Here is a 12,905-nt window from a genome sequence, read left to right as displayed (position 1 = left end):
TTTTGTGTGTGAGAACAAGTGAGGTTTACTTAGCAGATTTCAAGTGCGTAGTACCATATTGTTAACTCTAGTCCCCATGCTGTGCATTAGCTCTCTGAATTATTCATCCTGCGTATCTGGCACTTTGTATGCTTTCACTAACATCTCTCCATTTCCCTTCACGCCCCCTGCCCTACCCTTTGTAACCACCGTTCTGCTCTCTGCTTCTATAAATTCACGTTTTTAAATTACACATGTAAGTGACATCATGCAACATTTGTCTTTCTGTATCTGGCTTATTCTCCTTAGCATGATGTCCAACAGTTCATCTACACTGTTGCAAATAAGAAGATTTCATTGTTTTTTATTTTATTTATTTATTTATTTATTTTAAGATTTTATTTACTTATTTTTTTTTTTTTTTTTTTTTTTTTTTTTTTTTTTTTTTTTATTTGTTAGAGAGAGAGAGAGATACAGAGTGCAAGCACAGGCAGACAGAGTGGCAGGCTAGAGGCAGAGGGAGAAGCAGGCTCCCTGCCGAGCAAGGAGCCCGATGTGGGACTCGATCCCAGGACGCTGGGATCATGACCTGAGCCGAAGGCAGCCGCTTAACCAACTGAGCCACCCAGGCGTCCCAGATTTTATTTACTTATTTGACAGATCACAAGTAGGCAGAGAGGCAGACAGAGAGAGAGGAGAAAGCAGGCTCCTCGCTGAGCAGAGAGCCCGATGCGGGGCTTGATCCCAGGACCCCGAGATCATGACCCGAGCCGAAGGCAAAGGCTTAACCCCCTGAGCCACCCAGGTGCCCCGATTTCATTGTTTTTTAAAGCCGAATATTAGTCCGTGCTGTGTGTGTGTGCGCGAGTGCGCGCGGGGACACGTGTGGACGTTTTCTTTATCCTTTTATGCTTGACAGCTCTTTAGGTTGTTTCCATGCTTTGCGATTGTAAATAATGCAGCAAGGACTTGGGAGTGCAACTGTAGCTCTTCAAGATTCTGATTTTATTTCCTTCGGATAGATACCCAGAAGTGGGATTGCTGGATCATGTGATCATCTTATTTTTAGTTTTGTAGTGATCTTCTATACTGTTTTCCATAATAACTGTTAAGGTTTCCATTTCCACCAGCAGTGTGCAGGAACCCTCTTTTCTCTACACCTCATCAGCACTTGTTTTCTTTTTTTAAAATATTTTATTTATTTATTTGACAGAGAGATCACAAGTAGGCATAGAGGCAGGCAGAGAGAGGGAGAAACAGGCTCCCTACAGAGCAGAGAGCCCCATGTGGGGCTCAGTTCCAGGACCCTGGGATCATGACCTGAGCCGAAGGCAGAGGCTTTAATCCACTGAGCCACCCAGGCGCCCCTACGCAGTGATTTCTCATTGTGGTGTTTTGTTTTGTTTTTTAAGATTGTATTTATTTGACAGAGAGAGAGATCACAAGTAGGCAGAGAGGCAGGCAGAGAGAGAGAGGAGGAAGCAGGCTCCCTGCCAAGCAGAGAGCCCGATGAGGGGCTCTATCCCAGGACCCTGGGATCATGACCTGACCCTAAGGCAGAGGCTCAACCCACTGAGCGACCCAGGCACCCCTCATTGTGGTTTTAATTTCCATGTCCCTGATGGGTTGTTGAGCACGTTTTCATATCCCTGTTGCCCATTTATATGTCTTTTGAGAAATGTCTATTGTGATCCTTTGCCCTTTTTTTTTAATCAGGTTCTTTAGGGTTATTGAGGGGGGGTTGTTTTTTGTTTTGCTGTTGAGTGGTTTGAGTTCCTCATGCCATCTGTAAATAGTGATGGTTTTACTTCTTTGCAATGTGGATGTCTCTTACTTCTTTTTCTTGCCTAATTGCTCTGGCTAGGACTTCCAGTACTGGGGTGGTGAGAGTGGGGAACCTTATCTTGTCCTGATTTTAGAGGAAAAGCTTTCAGTGTTTCGCTGTTAAGGGTGACCTGCGTTAACTGTGGGCTTGTCATATGTGGCTTGAAATCTGCTGAGGTACATTTCTTCTGTGCCTGATTCATTGAGAGTCTTTATCACGAAAGGATGTTGTATTTTGTTGAATGCCTTTTTTTTTTTTTTTAAAGATTTTATTTATTTATTTGACAGAGAGAAATCACAAGTAGATGGAGAGGCAGGCAGAGAGAGAGGGAAGCAGGCTCCCTGCTGAGCAGAGAGCCCGATGCGGGGCTCAATCCCAGGACCCTGAGATCATGACCTGAGCTGAAGGCAGCGGCCTAACCCACCGAGCCACCCAGGCGCCCCTGTTGAATGCTTTTTCTAAACTTACTGACATGATCATAGGAATTTCTTTCCTTTCAATTTGGTTAATGTGGTATTTCACATTTATTGATTTGCATATATTCACCAATCCTTGCATCCCCGGGGGTGTATGACCTTTGATCATGGCATATGACCCTTTCATGTGCGGGTGAATTCAGTTTGGTGGTGTTTTGTTGAGGAGTGTTTCATCTGGGCTTATTAGTGGTATTGGCCCGTGATGTTCTTTCCTCGTAGTGTCCTTATATGACTTTGGTATCAGGATAATGCTGGCCTTGTAAAATGGCTTTGGACGTGTTCCCTCCTCTTCAGTGTTCTTGGAAGAGTTTGAGAGGCTTCTTGTTCCTTTTGCTGTCGCCGTCGCCCCTGTCTGATCGCCTGTTCAGTCTCCTCACTCACTGCCAGTTTGTTCAGTTTTCTCTTTCTTCGTGAGCCAGTCTCGGGAGGTTGTATGTTTTTAGGAATTTGTCCCTTATTTCCAGGTCATTCAGCTCGCATCTCCTGTTCCGTCGTGATACTTGTGCGTGTTGGGGGGCAGTCGCGTGAAAGTGGCTTTTGCGGCAGATCGGTGTTGATGTCCCAGCTTCACCACTTCCGGTCTGCGTTGTTTTGGGTTGTCATGTCACCCCTGAACTTGTGCTTGCATCCCTGTCGTGGAGCTCCTACTCCATACTACGCTGGGCTGCCCAAGGATGAGCTATCACAGGAGAGCCCTTTCTCAGGTGTGGAGATGAGGCATTTGTGTTGCGGTTGTTAGTGTTTAAAATATTCTTCAAAGATGTGTTTTTAATGGCATTGTTTTATCGTGCAACATGATAATATAAAAGTGAGAACAAACAGTAAAGGAGTATAATGTTTATATGGGCAAAACAACTCCTCTAAGCATGCGATTGAAGCATTTCTGCCCCCACATGCCTAGAGAGTACCTACGGTGGTAAACTAAATGGGTTAAGCAATTTTTAACAGGCTTCCATTTGGCTGCACAGCATTTAGATGCTGGTTAAATTAGAACAAGCACACTTGTAAAATTTAAACCTTATGCAATGTCCATGCTAAAAATAATACTCATTATTAGCCTCTGATTCAGTGAATTTTCACAGCGTAAACACACTTGTACAACCAGCAACAAACAGAATGTTACGAAGCACTTCCAGAACCTCCTTAAGACCCCTTCCCGTAAGCGACCGCACACCTCTCCCTCCCAAGAATCGTCCTCGTCCTGACCTCTGTCCCCATGGGTGATGTCCTCCACATTCATCTCGATTGTACCTGTGGTGATGTGGCTCGTTTCACTTCATATCATATTGTGAGGTTCATGTATGTTGTGGCACGTGGTGAGAATTTGTTGATTCATTCTGTCTCTCCTGCCCTTCTCATCTGGGCATTCTGCCAGCGTAGGAAGCCATGGTGTGCTAAGGCATCCGTCATATGTAGTTGAATTGATTTCTGTCCTGTGCATCTAGGATGGTAGTAACCTTGTAGCAGCTTTGGGAGAGGCGAGAAAATAGTCACTCAAATCATTTCTTAGAATCCTGAGAAAGGACATGGGCTTTAGCTTTTCTGGGGTTTGTGGTCTGGCAGCCCTCTCCTGCCTTCCAGTGGAGGGCTTCTATGATCTGCTTTTCTTGTTCTCCCTGGGAGTTCTGGTATACCGCACATGGCTACACCAGGAGATGGAAGTCTGGCAAACATGCTTTAAATGCATACCTGAATCCTAAGAAAATAAGGGAAGTTCCCAGGGGCAAAATAAATAAATAAATAAATAAAATGTTGAGGGTGTGCGGATGGGGAGCTGCAATCTTAGTGGGTAAAAGAACACAAGCCAGGGCTGCCCCGAGACACTGTGGAAGCTTGGCCCCTAGAGCCTTGGAGTATGAGCGGTTGGCTGGGAGCAGGAGCCAAAGACTTGGATGGGATTGAGGGGTGGGGGGAAATGCTGGAACCGTGTCCCTCTCCTTGGCCCTTAACATTACAGGACTCTCAGAGCTATATTCCTTGAATAGAAGAGTGGACTGGGAAACCTAGCCCTCCTAATGGCTGTAAATGTCTGTTTTAGCTATGTAGGGGGTTACAGTTTACGATTTGTCTGCCAAAGATCTGATCCACAGCCTCTCCTCAGAGGGCTTTGGGGTTTGCAATCAGACTTGGAGACCCAAGTCTAGAAAGAGAAAATCCCCGCTCACACCAAGACCCAGCCTGAGCCTGCTGGGAATGTCCGCAGAGACAGCTGAAGAGCAGAGCTGGAGTCCCCAGAGCATTTCAGTGTGTTGTCAGATGGTTACAATCAAAAGAAACAAAGGGTAGAATTTTTTTTTTTTAAGATTTTATTTATTTGACAGAGAGCGTGCAAGCACAAGCCGGGATAGCGGCAGAGAGAGAGGGAGAAGCAGGCTCCCCATCGAGCAGGGAGCCCGATGCGGGGCTCACCCCAGGACCCCAGGATCATGACCTGAGCAGAAGGCAGACGCTTAACCTACTGAGCCATCCAGGTGCCCTCAGAGGGTAGAATTTAACAGTTATGAGCAAGATACAAATAGTAGCAAAAATGACTTTGCCGGTTTTAGAAAAGTGCTTAGCTTGGCACCTGGCATTCAGGAGCTACTTCACAACTGTTAGCTTATTGCGGACTTACCGAAGGCGCCCTCATTTAGGCAAATGATTTCTATATAAGACTCGTGACTTGGTCCCCAGGGTGGCTCAGTTGGGTAATCGGCTGCCTTTAGCTCGCGTTTTGATCCCGTGGTCCTGGGATCCAGCCCCGTGTCAGGTTTCCTGCTCAGCGGGGATCCTGCTCCTCCCTCTCCCCCTTCCCCCACTCATTCCTTCTCTCCCTCTCTAAAATGAATAAAAAAAAAAATCTTAAAAAAAAATAAAAATAAAACTCATGACTTTACACAGCAGGACATGTCTCGGTGGAGCCTCAACTTGAGAAGTATTCACTAATACGGTTGTCTCGGCCTTGAAATTTGTTGGCTTAGTTGAGATTGGAATCACAATTTTGAGGCCGTTTCAAGCCTCTGTAGTAGGCATTTGCCCACGTGCTCAGTTTCAGTAAATCTCAGGATTATCCTGTGTCCCAGAGATCTGTCTCCAGCTGGCTAGTTTCTGGATTCCTTTTGCATAAGGCTTTGTTTCCTGAAGACCTGTCACATGAAACATCATGTTTAGATGCAAATGTAAAAAAAAATTGTATTATAGATCAGAAGAGTAATGTCAGTCGCCCTTATCCTGCAGTGGGAGGAGCCGGGTTCATAAGTCTCATAAGAAGGTTTATAAAAAGGAGTATATTCCGGGGGCAGCTTTGGCCGCTTCTCTCCACCCCAGCCCCCACCCACGTATTTTGAGTGCCTGCTGGATTCCAGGCCTTTGCCAGCAGGAAGCTTGTGAGCATGACGAACACCTTGTTCCTCTTTCCCTGCAATTCCCATTCCACTTGATCACCAGGTCAGTCCTGGGACCCTTACGTATGCATGGGCGTGAACTCAATCTATTATGCGCCTCCTTCTGCAAAACGGTTGCTATCTTATGAATCTTATCTTAAGAGTCTTTTTCAGCTTATGGAGCAAGATAAGGTGTTATACCATATATATTGCCAAGTATATGAAACAGTGACTAGTTAGCTAGATACCATACTTTTCCAGCAAATAAATAGTTTAAATAATCAGGTTAACTTCTCCCTATTAACTAATTCTACCACTCTAAATCTTTTCAGGACGATGTGAGGCATAAGGTTCACCTGAACACCTTTGGATTCTTCAAGGACGGGTACATGGTGGTTAATGTCAGCAGCCTTTCTGTAAATGACCCTGCGGGAGCCACAGACAAGGACACAACCGTAAGTGCCTTCCCAGGAGGTCAAGGGCTTTACACTTCTCTGTTGCTCAGATGGGAGCTTCACCGCACACTTAAATATGAAGTCTCGGAACATAGAGAAAATTAAACTTGTGAACAGGCATCAAATAGTTTTACTTTGAACATGTAAGTTGTAATTCTTAAATAATTTGAGTAATTAGCAACCCCTTTTATAAAATGAACGCTAAGAAAACCATGAAAAGCCTAGGCCAAAGAATCACTTGTTTAGCTCTTCGAGTAAGAAAGGTATGGATGCCAGAGTATTGCGTCGGTATTTACCTCTACTCTTTTTGCCCCCCTTAGATTGGATTCAGCCTGGACCGCACAAAGAATGACGGATTTTCTTCTTATCTGGTGAGCACTACAAATGGGACCTCATCCCTCCCTTCATGTGAGCCCAGGACACTGGGTGAGAGCTCCCTGCTTCTGTCCATGCTCTTTTCTTACGGCGGTGGCTGCTTGGACTACCCAGTATATCCGAGCTGTGGGCACGGTTGTGTTGTTTGGGTTGGAGGTTGGATCATTTATTTGCCTTGTTCTAGTGTGAGTGAATAAGAGGGGTCTTCCTTCCTCAGGATGAAGATGTGAATTACTGTATTTTAAAAAAGCAGTCTGTCTCTGTCACCCTTCTAATCCTAGACATCTCCAGAAGTGAGTAAGTAATTCTCATGTTCCTTCAGTTCCATCCTCAAGTAAAGTTACGGGGAATTCGGTAGTTAAGCTATCATTTACTGAGTGTCCGCCATGTGCCAAATACTGTGTTGAGTGCTGGAGGTTAAGAACATGATGGGGGAGACGGAGGTACCACTCCCAAGGAGCCTGGAGATGGCCAAGGGAGGCCAAACACCAATACAGATGATCCCGGCAATAGAGCGAGATGGTGGGGCAGAGACACTGGTGAATTGCAGAGGCCCTAGGGGCAAGGCTTCAGGCAACTCTTGGCCCAAAGAGCCTTCAAGTGAGTGGACTTCACCAGGTAAATAAGGGAAGAGCATTGAAGGCAAAGTCAGGGCAGCTTGAAATAGCATGGCATGTTCAACAGAGTAAATTCATTATTTACAGCCAGCTGACATGCAGGGAGAGGGGGAGGCCTCTCCTCCATGAGGCAGGACTAGAAGTGCTCCGCTCCAGCTCGGCCGTGCTAGCTCAGCTCACGTGTCCATTCAGGCGTGGGGCCTCCCCTTCCCTTTCCTGGCAGGATGGGATCTTTAGGAAGAGAGAAGAGAGGAAGTGCATCCCGGCAGGCCACTGCTTGTGCCCGCTGCCTCTCCCATGCTCCCCTCAAGTTCACTTTAACATCTTACTGGGTTGTTTTTTTTTGTGTTGTTGTTTTTTTTAAGTTTTATTTATTTATTTGACAGGCAGAGATCACAAGTAGGCAGAGAGGCAGCCAGAGGCGGGGGAGGGAAGCAGGTTTCCCGCTGAGCAGAGAGCCCGATGAGGGCTCCATCCCAGGACCCTGGGATCATGACCTGAGCGAAAGGAAGAGGCTTTAAGCCACTGAGCCACCCAGGTGCCCCCTTACTGGGTTTTTTGCCCCTTGTTCCATTCCCCTTGTTGAACACCATATAGATGCTTAGGGGGAAAATATGTCCATCAGAACCATGTGGTGGCTAGGGACGTAAGCTTCAGAGTGAGAATGCTGGGTCCTCGCCTGGCTGCTTCCGGCCTCACCACTCTTCAGCAAGTTCTTAACCTTCCTGAGTCCGCATTTTAGCAGGTGCACAGAGGAGCTCCTAGAATCTACATCAGGGATTCACAAGGACTGAGATGATGGGTTTGGATACTGAGACCGTGTGTAACACATGGCACTCAGATACTCAGATGACCATCACATTACCTTGAACTTCTTTTCTTTTCTCTTACTTTGAATGTAGGGTGAGAGTAAGAGCCCCCCCAGAAGCTGGTACACAGTTACCAAAGATCGTCTTCAGCAAGGATGAGAAGGTCCTCGGCCTGAGCCAGGAGCCCCAGAGCCAGGAGCCCGGGGCTAACCCTGTTTCAGCGGGCAACCAGATTCAGCCAAAACAAGGTCAGCTGTCAGGCAGAGAACAGCATCTTCTTCCCTGCCCTGCTCTGTAGATTCTTTTTTGTCCCCAAGTGAAAACACACACAGACACAGCATTGATGTTATTTTGGGGGTCATACAAAATTACGTAACTGTTAAAAAGGTGGAAACTGGGGGGAAGGTGGGGAAAAGAAAAGTCGTTCCTTCGTCCTTGCGGCACAAGAACTTGAGTAATCTGTATCCCTTCTGGGCTCTCGGTCTGGAATGTTTGATTTTTTTTTTTTTTTCTGTTTAGATTTTTTAAATTAATTTATTTGAGAGAGAGAAAGCAGAGCAAGCAAGAGAAGCTCCTAGTCATGTTTGTAATTTTCCCAAGCATCCCTGTTCATTCAACTTGCAGACAGCTCATTGTTACCAGCCCTTCTGTTACGTGGAGACTGTAATTTTGCTCAAGCTTCCCCCTTAAGAAGACATTTCCACTGTCTGCTATTATAAATACAGCTGCATTGGGAATTCTTCATTTGTAGAACTTTGATCCTATCTAGAACTTTGTTCTTTAGGATGGATTCCCAGAATTGAAATGTTTGGTTCTAAGGATATGAATGCTTTGGAGAATAGTGGTGCCTGTGTTCCGTTCCTTTCCAGTGCACTGTGTGAATGGATGCTCCTTTGGGGAAGTCTGTAGGACTAGTGCCCACATCACCATGTCCTAGCCTGGACTGGGGTTTTGGTGTGTGTTTGTGTTGATCCCAAAGTAAAAGGCGAGAAGGATATTCTTGGTTTTGCTTTCCTTCTCACTACTGAGGCTGCACTGTATCTCCAGACGGTGATTGGCTAGTTTACATTTATTGCCTCTTTTATTAACTGTCACCTTTGTCTGATAGTTTAGTTCTTCAAAGAGAACTCACTGTTTATTGTATTATTTATACATTTTTTTCTCAGCCTATCAAAACTCTAACCCAGATTAAAAGACATGCAGAAATGTTACATCTGTGTGATGGTGTAGCTTTGTGTCTGTACACCATTCCTTTCTAGCCCTCATATGCAAGCACTGCACGCAAAGTGCTCTCTTCCTTCTTTTTTATTCTAAAGTTCTTTCCCGCAGGGAGTTTGAAATCCTGTCTTCCCTATGAAGGCTGTCTCAAGTGAGAATAAGGCACAGATGCCTTCTCTATTCCGTGAAAGGAGCCATTGGCGGTCTTAGCACACCTTGCTGTGAGGGAAAAAAAAGTATGAATTGTACTAATGTAATTCGCTATTAATTTTTCCATGTGTGTAAATAAATGTTATCTATGTATTTTAAAACAATGATCTGTTCTCAAGCAGGATAACTCAGAGAATGAGGAAGATCACTCCATGCAGCCGCTCTGACAATAACAGACACGGGATTATTCAGAGATGATTTCCCTGTTGGGACTAAATGTTATCCTTTATTAGAGAGCACTGATCACGTAACACACTCGTTTGCTGCTTCTGCGGCTCAAGAATTATTTTGGAATCTGAGGAGTTGTCAGTGTACAAGATAGCACATGGCCTCACCTTCCGTTAGCTCGAAGTATTTGACATTAGACAAGCTAGAGCCTCAGAAAATGACACTGTAATCAGATACAAGCTGAATCATGCAGTAATATCTTCTAAATGTTTCTGCTTCTAGACAGTGGAAAATCTAAAAGAAGCACAGTAGATTCAAAGGTAAGAACTGACCACCCCCTGTTTTCAGCTTTCCTGGATGTATATGTACATATGTGTGTATGTGTGTGGAGATGTGAGGGGGAGTGGGAGTATGTTTATATACCATGACATAAAGGTACACACATACACATGCCTAATCCGCTGGGGGTTGCTGCCTGTTTGGAGAGAAAATGTTACCAGGTTGGAAGAATTTCTAAGTAACATTGAGTTCTGAGTAGTACAGCACTTGCACAGTAGAGGATCAGACAGTGAGGGGGAGCCCTCAGGAAGGGGAGGAGTCAGGGCTTAGAGTTTGGCGGATTTGTTTGGGGAAAGAGGAAGGAATGTCATAAGCAAAGACTGGAAATGGGAACGAGCATGACAGATCCTTGGTTCTGGCCTATGGGAAGTAAAAGGTGTGTCTTTGGGAGCAGAGAGAGGGATCTTAGATAATAAAAGCCCAGGCACCAGAGGGTATTCATTGATGGCACAGAAAATAGGAAGTCGTCAGGAGTTCTTGATCAGGAAGGACTGTGATGCAGGTGGTGTTTGGGGCAGATGTTCTGAAAGTCATGGGCAAAGCAGCCTCAGAGAGAGAGACAGTGAAATTAGGAGGACCAGGAAGAACACGGTTGTGACGGTACAGATTTAGGGCCAGGGGGACTTGGAGTCTTGGAATGTGGATAAAGAACGGGGCCAGTGTTGGGGGTGGAGGAGGAAGGAAGTAGGTTTTTTGTTTGTTTGTTTTTGTTTTAGTAGAAGAATAGATGGTAGAAGTAGCAGAAGGAAAAAAATTGGGAACATTTTGGTTGGGATATCTTGATTTTTCAGTAAGGGGGCATCCAGATGGCAGTATTCTGTTTTCACAGCTGTTTTGAAGTGTAATTGACATCCAGTAACTTACACATATTTAAAGTGACAGTTTGCTAAGTTTTGACTTGAGTGTACCCCAGAGAAGCCGCCACCACCACAAAATGGTGAACATATTTATCACCCCACAAGGTTCTCTTGCCCCTCCTTCCTCCCGTCCTCAACCACTGATCTGCCTCTGTAGATGAGTGATTAGAACTTGATGGAAGGGCCCTATTCGGCACTGCTCTCTTTGTCTTCTTTGACTCAGCGGAATTCTTTTGAGTTCATCCATGTTGTTGGGTGTAGGTCTTTCCTCCTCATTTCTGGAGTTAGTCCACTGTACCAGTGACAGTAATATGCTCATCATTTGAAATTGGGAATGGTGTCCAGGTGAAGTGTCGGGATATGACGTTGGTTGGCATCCGTAGTCCTCCTGAAGCTATAAGAATGGAGACACGCTCCAGGGGGATCAGGGTGGGGGGGAGGGAATAGGGGGCTAGTGGGGGGCAGAAGAGATCACTGAGAAAAGGAAGTGGGTGAGGAAGTTTCTTTCTCCGTGAAAGGGGATCGCAGACATCTCGAAAGGACGGTGAGTTTTATTTCCTGAGAGCTTCTGAAGGTCAGCAAATTGAAGATTTAAGAAGGATGTGCTTTTGTTTGTTTTAATTTTTTTTATTAGTACATTTTCTGCCAGTATCATCCTAAAACAGGTTGTTGTGGCTTTTTTTTTCAGGCAACGGGAGAAAAATCCTTTTCTGTTCACAATAGTGATGGGGCAGTTTCTTTTCAGGTATGTCTTCTCTTTGAGTAATCTTCATCGGATTTATCTCTGTAGTGTAAAGGGTGAATTTGCAAAGGAATTTTGAATTTAGGAATAATAATTTAGTTATTCTACAGATCAGTCACTCAAATGTAGTAGTAGCCCTCTCCATAGCAAACCCACAGGGTAGGTATTGTTACCCACTACTTAGCTGATCATGTCTCTGAGAATGAGTGACTTTGTGAATGTCCAATGTGAGTGACAAGGCCCGCATCTGCCTGGCTGTCCCCACCCTGCTGCTCTTTAATCCCATGCTGCCTCCCATTTGGAGTGTGTTAGAAGCACAGAATTCTTTTTCTTTCTTTCTTTTTTTTTTTTAATTTATTTTTTTATTTACTTACTTATTTATTTGATAGAGATCACAAGTAGTCAGAGAGGCAGGCAGGGAGAGCGGAGGAAGCAGGCTCCCCGCTGAGCAGAGAGCCCCATGCCGGGCTGATCCCAGGACCCTGAGACCATGACCTGAGCCGAAGGCAGAGTCTTAACCCACTGAGCCACTCAGGAGAAGCACAGAATTCTGTACCTAGAAGGACCACTCGTGATTGTTTAGGATGCTGGTAGGATTTTAGAGATGTGTTCACCAAGGGTCAATGGCGTTCGGTGACCTGCCCACCTGGCCCCGTTCTTCATACCACAGCCACAGCCTGTGGTTGGGGTAGGACATTGGATAGGGTCTCAGCACCCACTTACTGGCTGATGACCTTAGCTCTCTTAACTCCTGGATCTTGTCTTTAATCATCTAAGAGTGAATAGTGATGGCACCTATCTCATTGGGTTATTATAAGTATTTTTTTTAACATAAAAGTGCTTTAGAAGCACTGTACAAATAACCATTTAACGTTAATTTGTAAGAATCACTGCCCCATTTCTAACCAGTTTTCATTAATTAAGGTATAATTTGCTTAGAGTGAAATGCACAGGTCTTAAATATGTCGTTCGATCAGTTCCAACAAATGCATGCATCTGTGCCTCCCACTCTCTACCACGAGTCTCTATGTTTTCACCCCCTCAGTGTCCCCCATCCCTGCATCCCCTGTTCTGATCTCTTTCAGCATACATTATTTTGCCTAACAGTTTTTACACGGTCTTTAAGTTTAGTGACCATAGGAATTAATAGCTCATTGAGAGCCTGTGGATGCTTCCCACCTGCCTCAGAGCAAAAGCTCCAGCCCTTCCTGGTCTGCAAGGCCATATAGTCTGCTGGCTGCAGTCTCCTCTTCGACCTTGGCTCCTGTTTCCGATCCAGCCACAGAGGCCACCTCGCTGCTCCTAGAAATGATCAGGCCTCAGGCTCTGCCCTGACTGTACCCGCAGGCAGGAATGCTTGTCCCTCAGAAGCCAGTGATTAATATCTTCCTATTTCAGGCCTTTGCTCAAATGTCATAATCTCAGCAAAGCTGCCTCCGTTCATCCTGTTTTAAATGCAGCTTCTTTCCCTCC

The 12,905-nt window shown here is 45.3% G+C and overlaps 1 protein-coding gene across 1 annotated transcript in view; it reads left to right on the top strand.

Moving 5' to 3' along the window:
* GPR107 (G protein-coupled receptor 107) overlaps positions 1-12,905 on the top strand; it is a 73,795-nt gene that overhangs the window by 19,088 nt on the left and 41,802 nt on the right. The window contains exons 2-7 of the mRNA XM_059141387.1: positions 5,975-6,097; positions 6,418-6,468; positions 6,690-6,769; positions 7,992-8,146; positions 9,777-9,814; positions 11,379-11,435. Coding sequence (XP_058997370.1) covers positions 5,975-6,097; positions 6,418-6,468; positions 6,690-6,769; positions 7,992-8,146; positions 9,777-9,814; positions 11,379-11,435 — 504 coding nt within the window. The remainder of the gene's footprint in view (positions 1-5,974; positions 6,098-6,417; positions 6,469-6,689; positions 6,770-7,991; positions 8,147-9,776; positions 9,815-11,378; positions 11,436-12,905) is intronic.

The sequence above is a fragment of the Mustela lutreola genome, chromosome 12 (assembly GCF_030435805.1).
Source record: "Mustela lutreola isolate mMusLut2 chromosome 12, mMusLut2.pri, whole genome shotgun sequence".
In the NCBI taxonomy this organism is placed as follows: domain Eukaryota; kingdom Metazoa; phylum Chordata; class Mammalia; order Carnivora; family Mustelidae; genus Mustela; species Mustela lutreola.
Note: the sequence above shows the minus strand (reverse complement) of the source record. Positions and strands in the feature narration are given on the sequence as shown.